This window comes from Ambystoma mexicanum, chromosome 7p (assembly GCF_040938575.1).
Source record: "Ambystoma mexicanum isolate Mex_15411 chromosome 7p, UKY_AmexF1_1, whole genome shotgun sequence".
Lineage (NCBI taxonomy): Eukaryota > Metazoa > Chordata > Amphibia > Caudata > Ambystomatidae > Ambystoma > Ambystoma mexicanum.
Window position 1 is genome coordinate 52,113,461 of NC_090939.1, and position 22,695 is coordinate 52,136,155.

Here is a 22,695-nt window from a genome sequence, read left to right on the forward strand (position 1 = left end):
GAGAAAAGAAAAGGTAAATAAAAACGATTGAGAGTGCAACTAGCTGCACCGCGGGGGCATAGCTAGGCTTGTGTCTTTCACATGGGAACAACCTTGAACTTGAAAGGCGTGAGATGTCTAACAAGCCAAAAAAGCAGGTCTTTACATTTGCCGTGTATAAACAGATGACGGTAATCAGTTTGCCGGAATGTCTCTGGTGTCAGAGATCCCTCTGTTAAATTGCATGAGTGAATATGGGACAAAGTACTTGCTGTATATTATCAGCTGAACGGGAACAGCAACAGCGGTCCTGTTCTTCAGTCTTCTCGCGTGCGAGAAAGTGTTAGTTTGTCAAGGTAACCTGCGCACGTGCGTGTGTTGTATTTCAAGTGACTTGGCTGGCGTTACTGAAAATAAAGCGTGCCATGTTGGAAAAGACTTGACTGGTGTCGGTTGTGGGTCGATGATGTAAATTTATGTAAAGAATGTTGAATTCTACAATACATGCAGGGAGTAAACATGAATGAGTAAAGGCAGGTGTGTAATTTAAAAAGTCATGGGAAACAGCTCAAACTTGCCACATGTAGCGCATCAGCTACATGTTGCAGTGTTATATGTATAATTGTACACTCGGGCCGGCAGGTGTGTAATGTTTTCGATATTCCAGAGTGCCTCATGAGGAGCTAGAAGAACAAAATTGTGTAGTGAAGACGGAAGCAGTGTACAGGAATGGCAGAGTAGGTTGTCACTGTTCAGGGATGTAAACGAGGATAATGGGTCAGGCAAAGATTGTAAGATTCATAAAGATGATTATAAATGGCAACTTGGGTCCGATTCAACATTCATCCCTCGAGGGGACATGGAGTCTAGGCGATCTATCCAGTAGATCTCTCTTTGTAACAAGACTCTGGTTAGGTTACTGCCTCTTCCGGGTAGGCATACATGTTCCAAAATTATAAATATTGTTTGTGCAATTGTGTGTCGTAACTGAATAAAGTGTTGTGCCACTGGTGATCTTTCTGATGCCAGCCTTATTTTGAATTTGTACTCTGACGAGCACGTTTTAGCTTTCATTTTAGTCATTCCTACGTAGTAAAGTCAGCAGGGTCATTTTATGCCGTACATTACATTCTTAGTGTCACAAGTTGAGGTGTGATGAAGGGCGATGTTGTAGCCTTTGTGTGGATGAGCAATCGAATTTCCTTTGATCACATTGTGACAGTTGTTGCAATTATTGCACGGTAGGGGCCTTTGTATTTGCGATTTTTCACCTTGTTGGTCGTAAAAAACTGCCTTGTTGAGATAGTCTCGTATTGATTTACTCTTCTTGTGGGCAAATAGAGGTGGATTCGGAAACAATCTTGCTAATGTAGGGTCAGGTGATGAAGTGTTCCAATTTCTCTTGATGTTCTTAATCTGAGCGCTTTGTTGTGAGTAGGTTGTTACATTTACCGAGTCGTTTTCGGTTGTGCGTTCTTTGGGTTGTAATGTTCCAGTTCTTCTAATGTTTTCAACTTTCCCCACACAGCCACGGACTGAGTCAGGATTGTACCCTCATTTGAGGAATTTCTCAGTAAGTTGTTCTGCTTTGTTAGAATAGTCTCGGTCATCTGAGATGATGCGCCTGTATCTACGAAATTGACTAAGTGAAATGCTTTCAATGGTTCTTTTTGGATGGAAGCTTGTCGCATGTAGTAGATTGCTTCTGTCTGTAGATTTGGTGAATATTGTAGTTTGTAACTTTCCTAACTTTCCTAATTTGGTATATATTTTTACATCCAGGAATTCAATGGATGTAAGGCTGATTTTACTGATGAACTTCATTCTGGATGCCAATAAATCCTTAAATGTGAAGAATTCGGATATTTCTTCCTGTGTGTCATTCCAAATGCCAAAAAGTTCATCTATGTATCTAAAAAAGACATTTGAGGTGTTTCTTCGATTTCTCGTTAAGAAGGACGTGAGTTTCTTCTAAGTACGCCATATATGTGTTGGCGTACTTAGAAGAAACTCATGTCCTTCATAACGAGAAATGGAAGACACACCTCAAATATATGTGTTGGCGTAGCTTGGAGCCATCGCTGCACCCATCGAGGTGCCAGAGATTTGTACGAAGTACCTGTTCTCAAACATGAAAAAGTTGTTATTTAGGACAATTTTGAGCAATTTCAAAATAAGTAGTCAATCTGCTTTACAGATTTCATTCATACTCAATAAGAGCCATTCCATGGCTTCCAGTCCAGCGTGATGTGTGATGTTTGTGTAGAGGCTTGAGAAATCCATTGTGAATAAGATGTCAGCATTTTCCAGGTATGTCATGGAGCTAATTCAGAAAGTCATTAGTGTCTTTGATGTATGTTCTGAATCCATGTGTCAGAGGTTGTATGACAAAGTCAATATATTTAGCTAGCGGTTCAAGTAAGCTGTTACACAAGCGCTCCACCCTTACCAGCTGGTTTAATAATAAGATCTGGATTCTTCCAGAGTCTATCTAGCACTTGTTGTTTGCGGTGTGTGAAATTAGAGCGTGATCGTTTCTGAAATTTGAGTTTCTGAAAGTCTTTGAGTACTTGTAATTCAATCAATAATAAGTTTATTGGGGCGTGGCCAGCGGGCACGGCATGGAGACGTGATTTCTCACTGCTCCCGGGCCGCCAGCAGAATCCTGCAAAATCCTGATGAAAACCATGAGTAGGGAAGCATAAAACGACACCTACCAGAAGCGCGAATCCGCGGCTACAGATCGCTGAAATTGGAAAGGGAATCGGCGGAGAGATCCAGGGAATTCTGTCTGGGTAAAATACAGCGACCGGCATTGAAACAGATTCAAGATGGCCACTGGGCGCCGAGAGGGAAGAAACGCCGCACATCCTGACACGTACCGAGGCCGGCAGAGTGGAGGCGACACAACGGAACTCTGCGTTGAGGTGAACGCCTCTGAGTTCGGCAGTGGTAAATGTGAACTGACTCCTCCGCTGCACGCCACTCTCGGAAAAGCGGCCACCGAGCGTCCGAAGAAGGAACTAATAACCTTGGGAGCAGACAGAGCGGATGAAAGGCACGGGTGACCAGGCACAGGGCTGATCGCATCGGACGGGTGCGCGCTGATCTCCCCGCCACGCATCACAACCGGAGGGTGAGGACGGAGATCGAGGACGACTCCGAGAGGGAAAGGCTGCCCCTGACGGCGGGCTGTGACGCAGTCCCCCGACCTCCGCTCCACGAAGGAAACAAGTACCCGCGGGCGCTCCGTATAACGTTGAGCGCCCGCTGAACAACAGCCGACGTGAACACAACCGAGGCGGTAAGGAGAGAGGGAGGCGGGGAGTACGCATCAGTTATCGGTGCGGACGACAGACCAGCGGCAAAGAAACCCCCCCCCACCGCTCGCCTAACCACAAAAACAAGTAAATAAGAACTGTCGCATGGGGGGGAGAGGGGAAGGGTGAGCCCACACCTACAACAGAGAGCCTCCATAAACGCCCCAAAACCACCAGGTGAGAAGGCGTCTAACGGAGTTGGCAAACCCAAGCAGAAACACACGGAATGCAAAGGGGGAGAAGCACGCTTAAGGGCTGGATAGACAGGTCCAGTGAGCGATAAGGAATCAAGCAAAGATAGAACTCCCTCGCAATCCTGACAATTGGACAAGATACCCCTAACTAGCCCCCAAAGCCTAGGAGCTGAATCAATCCCCACAAGCAATCCAATGCAATAGGTCTGACTACAAGGGGGCTAGAGGAGAGTACAGTACGAACCTGTCATCACCCCAACAGACAGAGGTACGCATAGCTGCATGAGCCGAGCCAGCCACGATAAGTCGAATGCATTGAAGTGAGATATTAAATAAATAGAAGCGCAACCACACTGACGAACAACACGGCTGGGACACTAACCTCTCCACAAACCACAGGCAGCACAGAGTGAACTAATCTCACACTCTGAACTGCGACACTAAATCCTGTACCCTGCAAGGTGGTAACGAGTCGACACATAATCGCTGTAATGGGCAAAGAAAAGACCAAGAAAGCACCCAATCAAAGTACAATGGAGCAATACACTACCTCCACCCCAGCTCAAACAACGGAGCCAAACATGCCTGAAGAAACTCAAAACCCGGATGAGAATATATCCCTAAGGGATGTGATGAATGCCATCTCCAACTCGCGAGCGTCCATGGAAGTCAAAATGGATGGCATCAGCGCAGAGGTCTCCCTACTGCGCCACGATCTACAAAAGCTCTCATCCCGCACTGGAGAGGCTGAGACCCGAATATCAGTTGCGGAGGATGAATTGAGAGGAATGGGCCAGCAAATGAACAGGGCACTGGAACGAATTAAGGTACTGGAGACCAGAGTAGAGGAGGGAGAAGGCAGATCAAGGAGAAACAATATTCGTATTCTTGGCCTGCCCGAAAAGACTGAGGGGGGAAGCATGGAAATCTTCTTGGAACAATGGCTTGCTGACCTATTTGAACCCGGAGCCCTGTCAAAATTATTCTCGATAGAAAGAGCACACCGAGTACCGACGGGCAAACCGACACCTGGGGGGCAACTCCGAACAGTAATAGCAAAGATCCTTAACTACAGGGACCGAGATGCAATATTACAGATGGCAAGGGCAAAGGGTGAAATAACATACAACGGCTCCAGGATTGGCTTCTTTCCAGACTTCACAAGAGAGGTACAGAAAATGAGGCAATCCTTCGACCCTCTCAAAAAACGACTCCTAACACTGAACGTGAAATATGGTCTACTGTTCCCAGCTCAGCTGAAGATATATCACAATGGCACGACCATACACTTCACTGACCCCAAAGAAGCATGGACCTGGGCAGAAAGGAATCTGGAGGGGGACTGGAATCCACGCAAACGCCGTGAACCAAAATAGACCAAAATAGACCACGACTAAATGAACCACCAGAAAGACCACAGCATCCAGAAATGGACGCTATACCACAAGAAGTAAACGACTGAATAGAAAGCTGAATGAATAACGAAAACACACATAGCATGAAACTAAGTAAACTTAGCCTGCTGTATAATGTAACCGATAAATGAATGCTGGCGGCCCACAAACCAGCACGACACAACCCCCCCCACAACTGTTAGTGCACGTCAAGGTATCACTAAAAATTAGTTAGTTTGGTTAGATGTTTTATTCAAAGGGCGACAGATGCTTCAGTTGGGGATGGAGTATAGGGAGGGGGAGTTGGATGTTACACAGGTATTCATCAGACATCTGGCACGATAGGGTTACAGCAACCGTAGCAGACACGAAGACTAAAAAAAAAGAAAAAAGAGCACATCTGCAAATAACACCGAACCCAGGGAATGATGGCGGCAACAAGAAATAATGCAAGAAAACTAACATTCATGACGTGGAATGTGAATGGCATGGGAAACAGTATAAAGAGAAGACTAATAATGCAATATGTGAATCGGCAAGACCCAGACATAATATTGCTCACCGAAACCCATCTAGCGGGCACAAACTGCCAATTCTTCAAGAGAACAAAATATAAGAAGGCAGTTCATGCGGGGTTCTCTATGGGCTCGAGAGGAGTGCTCATATTGATAAACAAAAGAACACCGATAGACATAACCAAAGTAACTCAAGATCCGGGAGGACGATATGTCTTCGTGCAAGGCACATTGTGGAACCAAACAATAGCCATAGTGGCGGGCTACTCACCTCCGACACTCATGACAGCCTTAACTGAGGAAATTATACCAATAATAGCAAATAGTCCGGCAGATACACTAGTAATCGGCGGAGACTTCAATGAGGTCATGAACATTAGTGAAGACCGCACGCATACAAGAGGCAGAAATCCGGCATTGCCAACTAAGCTTGCTACCTTCACGTCAGCACTGGGCCTGAGGGATGCGTGGAGAGACCTTCACCCAACAGAGAAACAGTTCTCTTTCCACTCGGGTGCGCATGCGTCAATGTCCAGGCTGGACTACTTCTTCCTCCCCAGTAATAACATACATAAAGTAGTAGAAGCGACCCTCCATCCCCGAGGAATCTCAGATCACTCCCCGCTCACAATACTGATTGAGACAGAGAGACCACGGCCTCCACCGACGTGGCGAATGAATGCATACTACCTGGGCTTCCCGGAACTGATAAAAAAAATCCAGGAAGCAACTGCAACATACTTCGAATTGAACCAAGACACAGTGAACGATGCAGGGATAGTGTGGGAAGCATACAAGGCAACTCTGAGAGGTGAAATCCTAAGCTGGACAACGGCACACAAAAAAACGCATCAGCAGGATATGAAAGCTGCAGAGGCAGAGGTGACACGAGCGGAGGCAAACTTCACGCTCACAGGAACGATAAGAGACAACACGACCTTACAGGCGGCACAGAAGAAACTACATAATGTGGCACTGACATGTGCACAACAAGCCCACAGAACGGTGCGAGCCAAAATATATGAAACAGGGGATAAAGCCGGCAGGATGCTAGCATGGCTGGAGAGGAGAGAGGAGAAACACCTACAAGTGCGCCGGATACACACCACAAACAATGATTGGGCCTCAACGGACTCAGACATAGCGGAGGCCTTTGCAACCTACTACGAAACATTATATACCCCACCGACGACTTTGCCGGACGCCACCATTCTAGACTCAGTGACCATCCCAGCTCTAAATGAAACCCAGAGGCTGGATCTGGAAGCTGCAATAACAGAGGAGGAGCTGACGACAGCCATTTCACAGCTACAGAATGGGAAAACTCCGGGGCCAAATGGCCTTCCAGTGGAAATCTGGAAGAAAATTGGCACCGGAAACATAGCGCCACACATGCTCAAAATGTTCCTGCAGGCAAAGGAGAAAGGTATCCTTCCGCCAGATCTAAGAAAAGCCAGCATAGTAGTAATACACAAAGAAGGCAAAACTCCAGACGCATGCGGCTCGTATCGCCCAATATCTCTCATCAACACAGAAGCTAAAATATTGGCCAAAATACTAGCAGGCAGATTGCAAACGGTGATAACCTCCCTGGTCCATCCGGACCAATGCGGCTTTATGCCACAAAGATCCACACGAATGAATATACGTAGACTCCACTCCGCCATTGAAAGATCGACCGCTCTGCAGGACCCATTAGCAGTACTTGCCATTGACTTTGAGAAGGCCTTCGACTCGGTCCACTGGGAGGCCCTGTGGCTTATCATGGGCAGAATGGGGTTCGGAGAGCAATTCATAAACTGGGTCAAACTCCTATACAATGCCCCAATTGCAGAAATCAGGGTCAACGGCTGGACCTCACGACCCATAAAACTTGGGAAGGGCACCAGGCAGGGATGTCCCCTCTCAGCAATGCTGTTTGCACTTGCGATTGAACCATTGGCGATAATGTTAAGAGAGTCCATAAATTGGAAAGGGTTCCACTGGGCACAGGACTGGGAAGACAAGGTGTCCCTATATGCAGACGATCTCCTAATTTATCTCAGTGACCCAGTGGTCTCCTGGCCCATTGTAACCAATACACTAAGCACATATGGAACCTTTAGTGGGTTAAAAGTAAACTATGATAAATCTCTGATCTTTCCAATAAAGGGTATTGATACAGTGGCCTTAACTGCTAGCCCGTACAAGATAGAGAACGAGCAGTTCCGATATCTGGGGATACAAATCTCAACTGACCTAAAACAGTATATAGGACGAAACCTACACCCAGTAAGAGATAGATTTGTAAATGATGTCAGGCACTGGATGGCCCTCCCGCTCACCCTACTGGGAAGAGCTGCTTTATTCAAGATGCTGGCCCTACCCCGGTTTCTATACGCCTTGCAGAATACACCAATACACATACCCCAAATAGAATTTCACAAAATAAATGGAACACTTAGGAAACTCCTCTGGGGAGGGGGCCACCCACGAATTGCTCTCGGAACCCTTCAGCGCTCAGTGTGGGAGGGAGGAATTGGACTGCCACACCTGCAGACGTATTACTGGGCTGCCCAAATGTCGGTGGTGGATGATAGCCTGCACGCTGACCCAATGATGCCACACAACAGAGCAGACGCCCGAACGAACCATGGAGTCACCCCACTAGAAAGTCTATACCAAAAGAAAACCCGACAAGTCACACCCACAATGATGGCTCAGAAAACGCAGGTTTGGACAGAGGCACATAAACACCTGGGATGGGAGGGAAAGCTCACACTGAAGCAACCCTTATGGTGGAATAAGCACCTCCCGGAACTTACAGGCATCCCCAAATGGACATCCTGGGAGGAGGCGGGGATAAAAACACTAGAAGATCTGATACAAGATGGTGAAATCAAGACATTCCAAGACCTGAAAGATGAATTCAAACTTCCCAACACGGAACACTTCCACTACTTGCAAATAAGGCATGCACTCAATTCAAGCAAAATAGATCTCACAAACGTGCCAGAATGCACCCCGATTGAGAGAAACGTGGTGATGGAACGAATTGGGCACAAAGTAACAACCACAATGTACAATGCCATCAACTCGTTTGCCACGAAAGAACTCACAGGCCTTAAAGAAAAATGGGAAAGGGATGTGGGGCAAATACAGGCAGAGGACTGGACATTGGCACTGATGCACCCCCGAGAATCAGCAATCTCAGCTAGAATCAGACTGGTGCAACTAAAAATCCTACATAGGATTTACTATCCTAGAGAGGCCTTGCATCAATGGGGAAGAGCGATGGATCCGAACTGCTTAAGATGTCACCGTCTGAAAGGAACCTTCTTCCACATCCTGTGGGAATGCCCGAAGATACAGGACTTCTGGCAACAATGCTGTGATAGGCTCACAACAGTACTTAACCGTGATATACCGATGGACCCCAAACTCCTGATACTGGGAATAGACTCGGATATAGAACTATCCAGATACGAAAAGCTCATGTTTGCAACAACCACGAGTCTGGCGAAGAGAAACATAGCTCAACTGTGGGGCTCGCCCACGTCACCACAATACGCCAAATGGGTGGCCGACGTGGACATGTGCATCCCGATGGAATCGAGGGTGTACACCACAAGAGGATGTCCAGAGAAAGTGGCCAAGGTATGGAGTAAATGGGAGGACAATTGAGGGCAAGCAAAGAATAGACAAGAGACACTGAGTGCCGTACAACGAACTATTTTGAGCTACTGAAACGCTATCAAGTAACTCTAGATGTAGCACTGCTGTACTATATGTAAATCTAATCCAAATGCCGGGATGAGATGAATACCTGTATGTTTATATGTTTAAATGTTTAAAGAATTATGTGTAATGACTAAATGTCGGCTACCTCTTGGTGCCGTGTTTGTTTATGTCCAAAGAAAACAATAAAAAATATTATATCAAAAAAAATAATAAGTTTATTCTGAAACAGATTATCCATAAACCACAAAGACAAGTACTTGTTATTGAAACTCATCAAGTAAAGAATTGTGAATGGGAGGAATGTATATGCTTTTGGGTCTCATTTAAAAAAATTCAGATTCTTCTCTGGCATTCGAGAATTCAGTTAAATCACAAAACACTTGGTTTCATCTTTTGGGTGAACTTGAAAACATATTTTTTTCTTTCAGCACTGAGCTACTGTAATGTGGCATGAAATAAATGTCTTTTTGTAGTGTGGCTTGTTCGAATTTGGTCAGTCTATGGCTAACAATGTTAATTACTGAGTCTTCTTTGGAGGGAAGTTCGCTTTTCTTGTGGGATTTTTTCTTCTTGCCCCTTCTTGTCGGACGCAATCTAAAAAAAGAGGAGGGAGTTGTAGTGGAACAACATGTAGAATCTTTTGATGAAGTTGATACCTGTGCGTCAAATTGGATATATTCTGTTCTTGCTCAGTTTGTGGAATTTCTGTTTCCCCACTTGATGGGTCACAGAGGAGAAATATCCATTTGCATATCAGTGTTTGTCCCACCCACTTAGGCAGTCCAGCACCGAAATGCTATGGCATTTCACCTCTGAACAAGAATACCAAAAGCAACCCCAGACACGTGTTTCGGCCTAGTAGGGCCTCATCAGTGAGGAGAAGCTGTGCCACTCTAAGCACAGTGAGCAGGGAGTCCACATCTGGATAACCCTGGGTAACTTAGGGTGGAACCCCAAGTTCCCAGACATATAAAATGAGGTCTGGGAGCCCCTCTACTGTGAACGAACATGGCCAGGAGGGTTAGCATTTTGGTGCTGGACTGCCCTTGTGGGTGGGACAAAGACTGATATGCAAATGGATATTTCTCCTCTGTGGCAGGTACAGTGAGCTGAAACATAGTTGTAGACCCTCCCGAGTAGTCACCTTCCCATAGAATAGTTTATTTGGCCGTGTTCGTTCTCAGTAGAGGGGTTCCCAGATCTTTTTGCGAGTCTGAAACATGTCTGGGGCTGCTGGTAGTCTAGGCTAAAGGTGTGTGACCTAGCAGCGCGGATGGATTGGGGAGTAGTTCCAAGCCGTATTTACATGTGGTCTTTCTTCTTCTGTAATGGCCTGGAAGGCTAAAAAACGATGGTCTGGAAGGTTACCCATAGCTATGCCAGAGGATATGATTCTTTCAAAATCTTTACCTTTCAATTTTGCTAATGAATACCACTTTCAGGGAAAGTTACTGCACCCTCCAAAGGAGCTGAATGGCTACCACCCCATGCATGTGAACACTCCATGAGCAGCGATTTTCTAGGCACAAAGATGAAAGTCATTACACACTTTCATATTGCATAATTACCAGGAAATGGATGGTAGAGCAAACATGCAGGTGATGTTGAAGAATTTAATTCAAAAGGTGCCCTCACTGCTCTAATCCCAGATGAGCACTGTTCATTACTCTATTGAATCTAGCAATGAGCCATTGCTCCAGAAGTAAGGGTCACTTTACTGCAACTACAGTTTTACAGCATTCATATTTTCCATCATGTCACAGAGAACTTGCCCGACCTTCTCTTTCGAGTTCAATATGAACAAGTATCAAAGACGACTGCCAGAGGTGGCGTTTAAGGAACCAACAACTCATTTGATTTTCAGTAGAAAAAATGACTGAAGGCCTAGATGGGCTAATTATAAGACACATGCCTTCTTTATAAAATAAGGGATGTGGATTTATTTATTTATTATTTGCCTGTTAGGCGCTTATACAGTAAGTCAATTCTGTTTCAAAACACCCACAGGGCAACAGGGAGGGAACATGGGATTGAAACATTAAATACAGTGGAGGGAAACAAGAACAAACCTACTATTCCATGTGAGTATTCAAAACATGCAAGTGCAGCATGGAAGAGGGCGCTAGGTGCTCAGGTGTCTGTGCTTGTGGGTGAGCAACAAATGAAGTACATGATATGGTAAGTGCTAAACGGCCTGGAGATGCCTTGGGTGGAAAAACTGTAAGCCTCCAGGACGGAGTCCAGAGGGTGCCGAGGCAAGTGCTGAAAGGTAGACAGAAGTTGGGGTGATTGGGTGTGGAATGTCGAGGACCCCGAGGATGCATAAGGGCCCTGGACACCAATCACAGCAACTGTGAGATTAGCAGAGGAGGGAAGAAGGGAAGGAGGAAATAAAGAGGAAAGTCTTGAGGAGCTTCCAGAATTTAAGAAAGTCCTGCGCAAGACACAGAGGAAGGGGGGAGGTTGTTCCACAGGAGGGAGCCTGCTGAGGAAAGAGATAGGCCTCCTGCCCTCGGTTTAGCGCAACGCTTTACATACAAAGAGTTGGTGCCGGAGAAACGTAGAGGTCTAGAAGGACAGTTTTTAGTTAGTTGCAGATAGTGTGGTGCCCGGCGCCAGACAGCCATGTGGATGATGCAGTGGCATTTGAATTTACTCCGTGCAGCAACCGGCAGCCAGTGAAGAATTTTTAAAGCCGGAGAGATGCTGTCCCTGGGCTTTAGGCCAAGGATAAGTCTTGCTGCCCTATTCTGGATTAGCTGGAGGGGTCAAGAAGGTAGATTGAGGAGGAGGCTATTGCAATAGTCAAGTCTAGAGAGAACCAGGGCTCGAGTAACATTGAGCTTCTGGGGGAAAGTGAGAAAAGGGAGAATTCCTTTGAGAAGGAAGAATTTAAAGTTGGACTTCTTGGCAATGTTCTGAATGTGAAAGAGAGAGAGGAGTCGAGGATGACTCCAGGGTTTCTGGCTTCAGATGAAGGAGCAGGGGGGAGAGCCCATAGAGGAATGCCAGAGTGAGAGGAAGAAGGAGGGAGCAGGGGTCCCAATTAGAAGGATCTCAGTTTTGCTAGCATTGAGGCAGAGGTTATTGGAAGTGCACAAGGACTGGATGGCAGATAGGCAGTCAGGGATGATGGAAGGTGCAAGAGAGTCAGCATGAAGTTTGAAAAAGAGTTGTGTGTCGTCTGAATAACACTGGAAGTTAGAGTAGAAGGAGTAGTGCCAGCTGAGTTGGTAAGTGTTAAAGAGCCAAGGAGAGAGGTCAGAGCCCTGGGTGACACCACAGGTTGAGAAGGAAGTATGGGTGGAGAAGGTGCCCAGGAAGACTTGGGAAGAGAGGTCCGTTAGGAAGGAGGTCAGCCAGTCCAGTGCCAGTTCTAAGATACCAAGGGTATGGTTGACAAGTCAAAGGCAGAGGAGAGATTGAGTAGAATGAGGACAGCTGGGGAGCTGGAGTCCACTGTTGTGAGCAGTTCTTCATGGGTGTTCAGAAGACCAGTTTCCATGCCTCTTGATGCTCGGAATCTAGATTGATGGTCGTGGAGACCACCAACAAGTTCAGTGGATCCATGAAAGATACCTGTAATGGAAAGATCATACATGCAAGTAACTTTTTAATTTCTTTCCTATGCTGTACAAGAGTTTTTTGAGTTAATTGATACCATGATGTGCTTGGTAATATCATTGTAAATTGAAAGTTCTTGGTAAAAGCTGTGTAATCCGAGCACAGTGGTCTGTAACCTTTGGCACTCCAGACGTTTAGGATTAGAAATCCCTGCAGCTCTAGCCAGCATAGTAAATGGTGAGGCATCATGGGAGTTGCTATCTAAAACATCTGGAGATCCACAGCGTGCAGACTGTATACAAGGTAATAATACTCTGGCTGAAAGTTCTACACGTGCTGATTGATGGTAGAAGAAGTCAACTGACTAGATGCACATTTCTGGCTTTAGAATTGCTCTTGCACGGTTGAACTTGGCATCTATCCCCTTTTCCTCCACTCCAGCCATCTCTTCTACCCCTGCACTGTACCTGTAACCCGCAGGATGTTGCCACTTTTGACAGCACTTTGGCACATTCTAGCTAGACTTGTGTTCTATAAATCCCATGCACCTGTCCCTCAGCCTTTCGGTCATGAATTGCTCTCAAGGACGCCTCAGCATTTCTGAGCGACAAAGGTTTTGCAATAAGACTCCTCTGTATTGTTTTTTTTGTGAATGGATGAGAGTGTGACATACATGACCTAAACTGGCCTGCAGGTTGTGGAGGGGGTGGAATGCAGTGGGAGTCCTCCAAGGTGAATGCTAATCGAGTCGGGGGCTATTAAAGAGGCTTGCTTCTGAGCAGTGGTGAAGATGGTAATGCATAATAATGCAACATGAATTCGTTTTCTGTTCCAGATCTCTTAACTTGAACAATCCATTATCTACCTCCTGAGGGATATCCAGCCTGGACAACTGGCCGCACGCACACGGCGATGGACGATGCACTTTAATCCATATAAATGTACTCGAGATTGTTTATAAAATTGAATAAACTTTTACTTATTTATTAGACATGTCTCTCTTTTTATACTTCCATCTTCATCGCAGACCTTCCTAATTTAGGTTTCTTCACATCATTTTTTTGCATATTTGGCTCAGTGAACGAACTAAGGGATCCGGTCATGGCCTCACGGTCACAGGCTCAAATCCCGACAGGTGCATTCGGCCCTTCATTTATACACAACAAAGACTATGGAGCCTCACAACTCCAACCTCAACAAAATTACACTTTCCAAGAAAAATATTTAGAAAAAAGTCAATACAATTTATTTTTGTTAAAAAGTTCCATTTCCAAAAACATATAGCCCTTATTTAAGCGATAAAAATAGAATTCATTTGTGTGGTGTTAAATGAATGGCTTAAACCAAGAAAAATGTTGTTTATCAAAAAAGGACTGTATCAGGCATCTTCATCAAGCATATGTGAATACTTTAAATTTCAGTTAAAAAACATGATCATCAACACTAATTCATGCAGTTACCGCATCGCTAGCACTGCATTTATGAGAAGGAACCCGACATGCGCGTATTTCTGTCCTTTTTGCACAGAATGCTTGAACCTTCATCGGGGGTAGTTATCAGTGGCCTAAGTGGTTGTTAGAAGTGCTCCTCTACTTTTAAAATTAAGTATTACTGTTAATATACTTTTATTTTAAAAAGAAACCGTTCCATGATGGTTTTGTTTTAAAATAAAAGTGTAGGAAGCAGTTGAAACTTGGACTTCAGTGCACTGAACTGAACCTTCCATTAAACAGCCGGCACATTTGTTTGGGGGTTTGTATTGTGCGCGGGAGAGGGCGTGGTGATGGGGTTTGTGGTGAATGGGGGCAAGCCGGCAGGGAACATAGTTCCACTACTTATTTTCATGCACTTCGACCACTGGTACTTGTAATGTATTTTGTAGAAATAACTAGCAAAAGTACGAGTTCCCCAAAAGGGTTCTGGGGACAGACATCACAACACTCATCAATTGTTGAAAATCAGTGATCCTGTAGGTCGCTGTTCCGATTTGCTTATTGCTTGATGTGCTTTGCACTCTGAAGTAAACTGCACTGAGAATGGGCGTGTGTGGCTGCTTGACATACCCCGGAGCAGACGTTGAAGGGGAGGCGAGAGTTGGTGTGCTGCTGCATACTGCGGCCGTCTGTGCTCTCTCCCCACCCGTCGTCTCACCCTGGTGTGGTGCAGTTCATTGCAGTGCAAATATCTCCGAAACCGTGCATTTTAGGGTTCAGAACCAGTCCTTCTACAACCACATTGATGTTTCACCGATTTCAGACAAACGTCTCATGTGTGAAGGTGCTGAAATCCAGGGAAAGGGGTGGGGTGTCCACATGTCATGTGGCCAGTAATGTCCGGAGGGTCCTAACAGGTAACTATGCAAAACTTGATGCAGATTGGTGAAACGGAGTGCAATTGTAGAAGGAACAACTGTTCGCCAAGCCACAAACCCACAAACAAATTTTGACTTGTGCTGAAATCCGGGGAACAGGGTTGGGTTTCCTCATGTCACGTATCCAGTATTGTCCGGCGGGTCCTACCAGGTAACTGTGCAAAATTTGGTGCAGATTGGTTGCAAAGTGTGGAATTGTATAAGGAACAAAGCTTTGCCACAAACCCAATCACCCACACATTTTCTCTTTTCTAAATATAGATTATTATTTATCCTTTATGTTATGTTAAAGGATATTTATACCGCACAGTATCACCACCGTAGTTCTCCCCTGGCATATATGAGAAGGCAAGAGGGTGGGATGGGTTAGTAAGGTTGAGCGGGAAAAAGAGCAAGAGAGCTGGGATGTGCTGTTGGCAGCCTCCGTTCGGTGAACACTGCTCGCTGAGTTTAGGTGTGATTTCCGGTTAGTAGCCGTCATGTGTTGTTGTGCGAGGCTATGTGTGTTATGTTTAGTTGCTGTGATGTAGTGAAGTGCATGCAGTTTGTAGTGCTTTGGAGGTACGGTTGTGTTTGTGTCGAGTGAGAGTTTTATGCAGAGGGGAGAGATTGTTTAGTGGGGTTGGTTAGTGATATTGCTTTTTAGAGGCGACGCATGCTAGTCTTCAGAATTCTGTCTAGATGTGGCGCAATGCTCATCTTTATAGTTCTATCTAGATGTGATGCAAGCTGATATTCACAATTCTGTCTAGATGTGATGCAAGCTAATCTTTACAATTATATTTGGATGTGACATAAGCTAGTATTACAAGTATGTCTAGATGTGATGCAATTCTAATCTTTGCAATTCTGTCTAGATGTGATGCAAGCTAGTATTACAATTCTGTCTAGATGGGACGCAATGCTAATCTTTACAATTCTGTCTAGATGTGATGCAATGCTAATCTTCACAGTTCTGTCTAGATGTGATGCAATGCTAATCTTCACAATTCTGTCTAGATGTGATGCAATGCTAATCTTCACAATTCTGTCTAGATGTGACGCAATTTTGATCTTCACAATTCTGTCTAGATGTGATGCAATTCTAGTATCCACAATTCTATTTAGCTGTGACGTGAGCTATTGTTAGAATCCTCTCTAGATGTGACAGGGGATAATCTTCACAATTCTGTCTGGGTATGAAGCAGGCTACTATTGCAGTTATGGCTAAATATAATGCAATGCTAATCTTACAATTCTGTCTAGATGTGGTGCAAGCTGACATTCCCAAGTCTGTCTAGATGCAACGCCAGCTAATCTTTACAATCCTATGTAGGTGTGGTGCAAGATGACATTCACAATTCTGTCTTTATGTGACAAAAGCTGACATTCATAATTCTGTCTAGGTATGATGCAAGCTAGTATTACAGATTTGTCTAGATATAATGCAAGCTAATCTTCACAATTCTGTCTGGATATGATGCCAGCTGTTATAGTTTTGTCTACATACGATGCTAGTTAATCTGCACAATTCTGTCTAGAAATGACGCGTGCTATTATTACGGTTCTTTCTAGATATGACCAAGCTAATCTTCAATGACGCAAGCTAGTATTACAGTTCTGTCTAGATATAACGTAATGATAATCTTCACAATTCTGTCTAATTGTGATGCTTGCTCATATCTGCACTTTTATGTGGACTAGCTAGCACAGTGTATAGTCTTAACTAGTTGTGAGATATTGCTTGCTAATAGTTACCTTGATGTGAGAGATCTGGCATAATCAGTCTATCTGGCATAAACAAAGTAAATGCATATTGCTGCTGTCTGGCACAGTCAGGCTATCTGGCACAATCGCGCTAAATGTGAAATGCTGCTATCTGGCGCAATCATGCTAAATGCGTAATGTTGCCATCTGGCACAATCCGACTAGATGTGAAATCCTGCTATCTGCCACAATCAGACTAGCTGGAACAATCAGGCAAAATGTGAAATGCTGCTATCTGGCACAATCGGGCTAGCTGGCACAATGTGGCTAAATGCGAAATAGTGCTATCTTGCACAATCGGGTTGTCTGGTACAGTCTGGTTATCTGGCACAATCAGGCACAATTTTATGTTATGTTAAAAGTTATTTATACTGCACACTATCAACGCCGGAGTGGTCCCCTGGTGCTCTGGCGGATCTGAAAGTTAAGAGAGTAGGATCAGTTGGTAGGTGTAGCAGGATAAAGGTAGAGCGAGATTAGTGGTGTTCTGTTGACAGCTTCAGTTCGGTTAGCACCATTTGCTGAGCATCGGTGCAGTTTTCGGATTCGTGGGCTCCCACAATTAGGCTATCTGGCACAATTAGGTTATCTGGCACAACCAGGCTATGTGGTACAATTAACTACCTTTCCTCTCTCCTCTCGTTCTACGCTCACTCTCGCCCCCTCTGTTCTTCTGATCTCTTCCTACTCACTGTTTCCCCGTCTCCTTGTGCTCCTTCTTGCTTTCGATCCTTTTAGCTCCTTGCCCCCTACACTGGAACTCTCTTCCTCTCTCTATCCCCTCCATTTCCTCTTATCCCTCCTTCCGTTCTTCCTTGAAATCTCATCTTCTTCATCCCCCGTCCTGTTAACCTCATTACTTCCCACTTACTCTTCCTCTCTTCTGTTTCTCTTTTAAAGTCCTTGGTAAATTGTTCTACATATTGTTTTTGATGGTTTGTCTCATGTTTTGAAATTATGCTTCCAATTTATTCAAATGTATTCCTGTTGTAATGTAAAGCGCTTTGGTGTAAAGCGCTCTATACATTTAATAAATACAAATACAATTAAGGTACCTGGCACAATGTGGCTAAATGTGAAATGCTACTATCTGGCACAATCTGGCTATCTGGGAAAATCAGGCTATCTGGCACAACCAGGCTAAATGTGAAATGCTGCTATCTGGCACAATCAGGTTATCTGGCAAAATCAGGCTCTGGCACAACCAGGCTAAATGTGAAATGCTGCTATTTGGCACAATCAGGTTATCTGGCACAACCAGGCTATTTGGTACAATTAGGTTACCTGGCACAATCAGGCTAATGTGGAATGCTGGTATGTGGCACAATGTGAAATGCTGCTATCTGGCACAATTAGGCTACCTGGCACAATCAGGCTATCTGGCGCAATTAGGTTAAGTACGAAAGTTAATAAGGTGGGTTTGGGTTGGACAGTTTAGTGGGGGGGGCAGTAATGGCTGCACCCCCTGCCCGTAACCACACTTACTCAATCAGTGGCTGCTGGGTGACGGTTGCAGGCCCCACAGGCTAACACAGGCCAACATGGTCTGAAGCTGCTTCTTCCACTGGCACTGTCCTTTGCCTTGAGGTCCTTTGCTGAGAGGTGACTGCCCTACCAGTGTTGAAGATGAGGTGTTCCCAAGTAACATGGCAGGTCCAAGGGCCAATCGACAGACTGTGGGCGGGGAGAGAGAAACGCAAAGGACGGAGGCGGAGGGAGGATGCTGCCCATTGTGAGTGTGCAATGGGTTTAAATTAAGAGGTGAAGTTAATTTCAGATCTCATCAATATCTAGGCTTGGTTTCTCAATGCATTCTCTGTTCATCATTACATTTCGTGATCCATCAAAACTCAAACTTGATTTTTCAAAGGGGACTGTATGAAAAATGCAATCCTAAGCTCTCACATGAATCAATTACCCAATGAGAATGATTCATGAAATCCAGCCGCCACTTAAAAACACATCCAGCTAAATAAGCTATGGGTAGCTTCAGGCACTGAAAAGCAGCGGTACATTATTTGCACTAGCTCGTACCCTTGCTTACACCAAGCAAGGTACTTCACTGTGTACAATTTCAAGCTCAGTCCACTCCCTACCAAAACAGTGGCGAGACAGCTAACCATATAAAAATAAAATCAACAAACAAGAATGGCTCAGAACGGTGCAGAATCTGAAAAATGACCAAACTATTGTCATTGGACCCGCCGATAAGGGTTGTGGTGTGGTGATTTGGCAATGGTCTTTATATCTGGCAGAAGCATTTAGACAACTTGCGGATGGTGCCTGTTATAAGTTGGTTGGTGTTGATGTCTTGGAAAAGACCAAAGAACTGTTTGATTTGACATTGGATCAGATCTGGCTTATTGGATTGCAATGACTTCAAGTTTTTGTGATGTGAATATCCGGTCACCACTATATTATATGTATTACCAAAGGTCCATAAAAGCACCACTAGTCCCCCCAGGTAGACCCATGTCTCTTCTATCAATTTGTTTTTAGAAGCAACCTCTGTTTCTGGACACATTTTTACAACCCTATATATAGACCCCATATATTATATTAGAGATACTTCAGATCTACTGAAGAAATGGGAGGGTTTTGTCTGGGATTTTTATTTTGGTTTCCCGAGATGTCGTATTTTTGTATACGAGTATTAATCAAACCGCTGGTATCTAGACATGATTACTTTGTAAGTACCAGATATGTTAGTTATAAACAGCAAAATGAGCTAATGTTGGAATTTTGTCTATATCACAATTATTTTTTGTTTGAAGACAAAATTATAGGCAGAAATTAGGCACTGCACTGTGTTCTTGTGTGGCCCGACCTATGCCAATTTATATCTAGGCCGGTGGGAGGAAACAAAAACATGGTCTTCTGAATATGATCAATATCTAGATCCCATTATAGTATGGTTAAGCTTCATAGATGATCTGTTAATCATTTGGGGTGGATCCCAGGATGAACTAGTGGAGTATATTACACTGCTTAATCACAATGATTTTAATTTGGAGTTGATCTTAACCAGTAGAACTTCAGAATTGCTATTTCTGAATTTACATTTTCAAATTGCAGAGAATAATCTTGTAAATAAGCTATATAGGAAGCCTACTTCTGTTAATGCTGTTCTCCATGCTAAAAGCCATCATCCCTGGGCACTGATTAATAGTATCCCATTCGGTGAGTATCTGAGGGCAAAGACAAATTGTTCTAGAGATACTGATTAATCAGCAGAATCTAAGAAAATTGGCAAATGTTTTCGATCTAGAGGTTATCTAACACACTCTATTACCAACGCTTTTGAAAAAACTGAAACCATGAAATGTAGTGATCTGCTAGAAAATAAGATAACTATGAAAAGATAATAAGGAAAGCGTTGGTTTCATAATGAAATATAGTACACAGGCCTCTAATGTCAAAAAGATCTTAAATACGCATTGACCTATCCTTAAATTGGATAAGGATATTGTTGAGGCCATAGGTAGTCTTACACAGGTCACGTTTTCTAAAGCTGCATCCCTTAAGAATATCATTGCACCGAGTATGTTTTCCAAATTACTATCCACAGAAAATTGTCTCTCTCAGATGAACAGATCGAACAGCTTTCATAAATGTGGCAAATGTTAGATCTGCAATTTTGCTATCTGTACATCGCAATATGAGTATCATGCTTCTATAATATGGAATATAAAGTATGACATCACATGTATTACCAATTTTGTAGTGTACATGATCTTATGCCCTTGTGATCTAGCCTCAATAGGTTTGAAAATATGTCCATTGAAGGTTAGGATTTTGCAACATTTTCATGCCATCAAAAATAATGAGAACTATCCATTAGCCAAGAATTTGCAGAAAAACATAACAGTAATTCTAATCTTCTATCGTTTTCAAGATTGGTTCATGTGCTGGAACATGTGAGGAAGGCAAATAGTGTTTTAAGGTTACTTCAATTTATAGCCAAGTTGATCATACACTTTATATCCTAAAGGTCACTATGTAGATCATGAACTGCATGTATTCCTGAATGACTAATTTGTTGCGGCATGTCCATGATTTTGTACCTTGTCATTATGTTGGTTCGTATAACAGAAGTAATTGTTTTTACTGCAAACAAAGGGGGGTCTGGGAATCTCTCTACCAGCACGAACACAGCCCAATGACCTGTTCTTGGGTGAATAACCCCTGGGAGAGACTCTACCAAGTCTTTAGCTCACTGTCCTTTTCACAGAGAAGAAATGTCCCTGCATATCAGCCTTCGTCCTGCCCAGGGGCAGTCCAGCGCCGAAATGCTAGGCAATTCTCCTCTGAACAAGAGTACCATCAGTAACCCCATACACGTGTTTCAGCCTTGTTGGGCATCATCAGTGAGGTGAAACTGTTGCCTCTCTAAGAACAGTGAGCAAGGGGTCCACGTCTGGATTGCCCTGTTAACTTAGGGTGAAACCCAAAGTTAATGTATGCAAACAAAGGGGGGTCTGGGAATCTCTCTACCAGCACGAACACAGCCCAATGACCTGTTCTTGGGTGAATAACCCCTGGGAGAGACTCTACCAAGTCTTTAGCTCACTGTCCTTTTCACAGAGAAGAAATAGTTTTTACTGGTTTGCCCACTTGGGCGCTATATTTGCAGTCCCTACATGGGTGATATTCACATTATACTTTTTATGGTTTTGGTGAATTTTATATCTTTGTGAATTTGCTCTATGAACTTTTATGTCCTTTATTCCCAGCCCAATACGATTGATTTTTGACATATTATATGTCTATCAATCTTTACATCATTAATTTGCACTTTACAGCGTGATCTTTTAGAATGTTCAGTTGTCCCCTGCTTCATTGTGCATGGTATGTAGTACATTAAGCTTTATTACTGGAATTCTTGCGTTATAGTTGGCCCATTCAGGACTGTGTATTTTGAAAACTCTGTTAAGATAGCCTCTATCTTTGTTACACATTCTAAGTCATTGCTATGCTTGGAGTCCTTTTTTTACAGTTATGATTTAAACCATGTCTGGATTGTGGAACAACATCATATGCCCGAATGCTGTTTGTCCAGCTGCGCACCAATTCTTTGCGCGTAGCCGAGTTTACATCGAGCTGGACTGTGGTGCGGGAAAAGCACTGCAGGATCTGTGGCAACCCAGTGGAAACATTAAAGCATTTTCTTCTGTTTTGCCCAGGGTGTGATAGACTGAGGAGGTATTACTTATTGCCAATATTTCGATTAAAGGAGATCAGGACGACAGAATTGGCAGTTGGTATTTGCAAAAGTACTACAGATGTGAACCTGATTTATTTTATTGCAAAATATATACACAGGGCATGGCTGTATAGGGCTAAATGTCTTTGATCTAATTGTTTGGGAACCTTAGGAATTTTAAATGCATTTTAATGTGTACTATTGGTATGAATTTTAATTAATAGCTATTGTAGGGGGGTGTGCTGTTGCACGGCCGGAAAATGGCCACTGCCTGAAAGGTTCCGTAGAAGGCAGAGACATCCTGAAGAGAAACATCCTTGCTGTGGGTCCCCCGCTTTAGAAACTGCTGGCGGGCTGAAGCAGAGTAAGGTTGCAGTCCCGTAGCCATGTTTCTTGCCAGCCTCCTGTTCTGTGGTGTGGGGCAGACACGCTGCTTTGGCCCGTGTTTTGTACTGGGCATATGCAATCATCCATGGCGGTGCACGCCAACATCCATCCAGTATCAGCGCCTAGCTGGGCGCCTGATGACGGACCCGGCTTGTGGAGCGGAATCCTGTTGCAGCAGAGGGAGTGCCAGAGGCTGCCGTCCCGGGGGCTGTAGTCCCACTATAGACTATTCACGCCCAAAGCCGATGGCCACCTGATCGGATCAGGTGGCTGCCTCGACCCATGCGGACCGGACCAGAGCC

The 22,695-nt window shown here is 44.3% G+C and overlaps 1 protein-coding gene across 2 annotated transcripts in view; it reads left to right on the forward strand.

Moving 5' to 3' along the window:
* Positions 1-13,675, forward strand: part of SPAG17 (sperm associated antigen 17) — a 1,712,709-nt gene extending 1,699,034 nt beyond the window's left edge. For both annotated transcript variants that reach the window (XM_069635754.1, XM_069635756.1), the window contains one exon: positions 13,522-13,675. In XM_069635754.1, coding sequence (XP_069491855.1) covers positions 13,522-13,558 — 37 coding nt within the window. In that variant the 3' untranslated portion in view covers positions 13,559-13,675. The remainder of the gene's footprint in view (positions 1-13,521) is intronic.
* Positions 13,676-22,695: the final 9,020 nt, after the last annotated feature.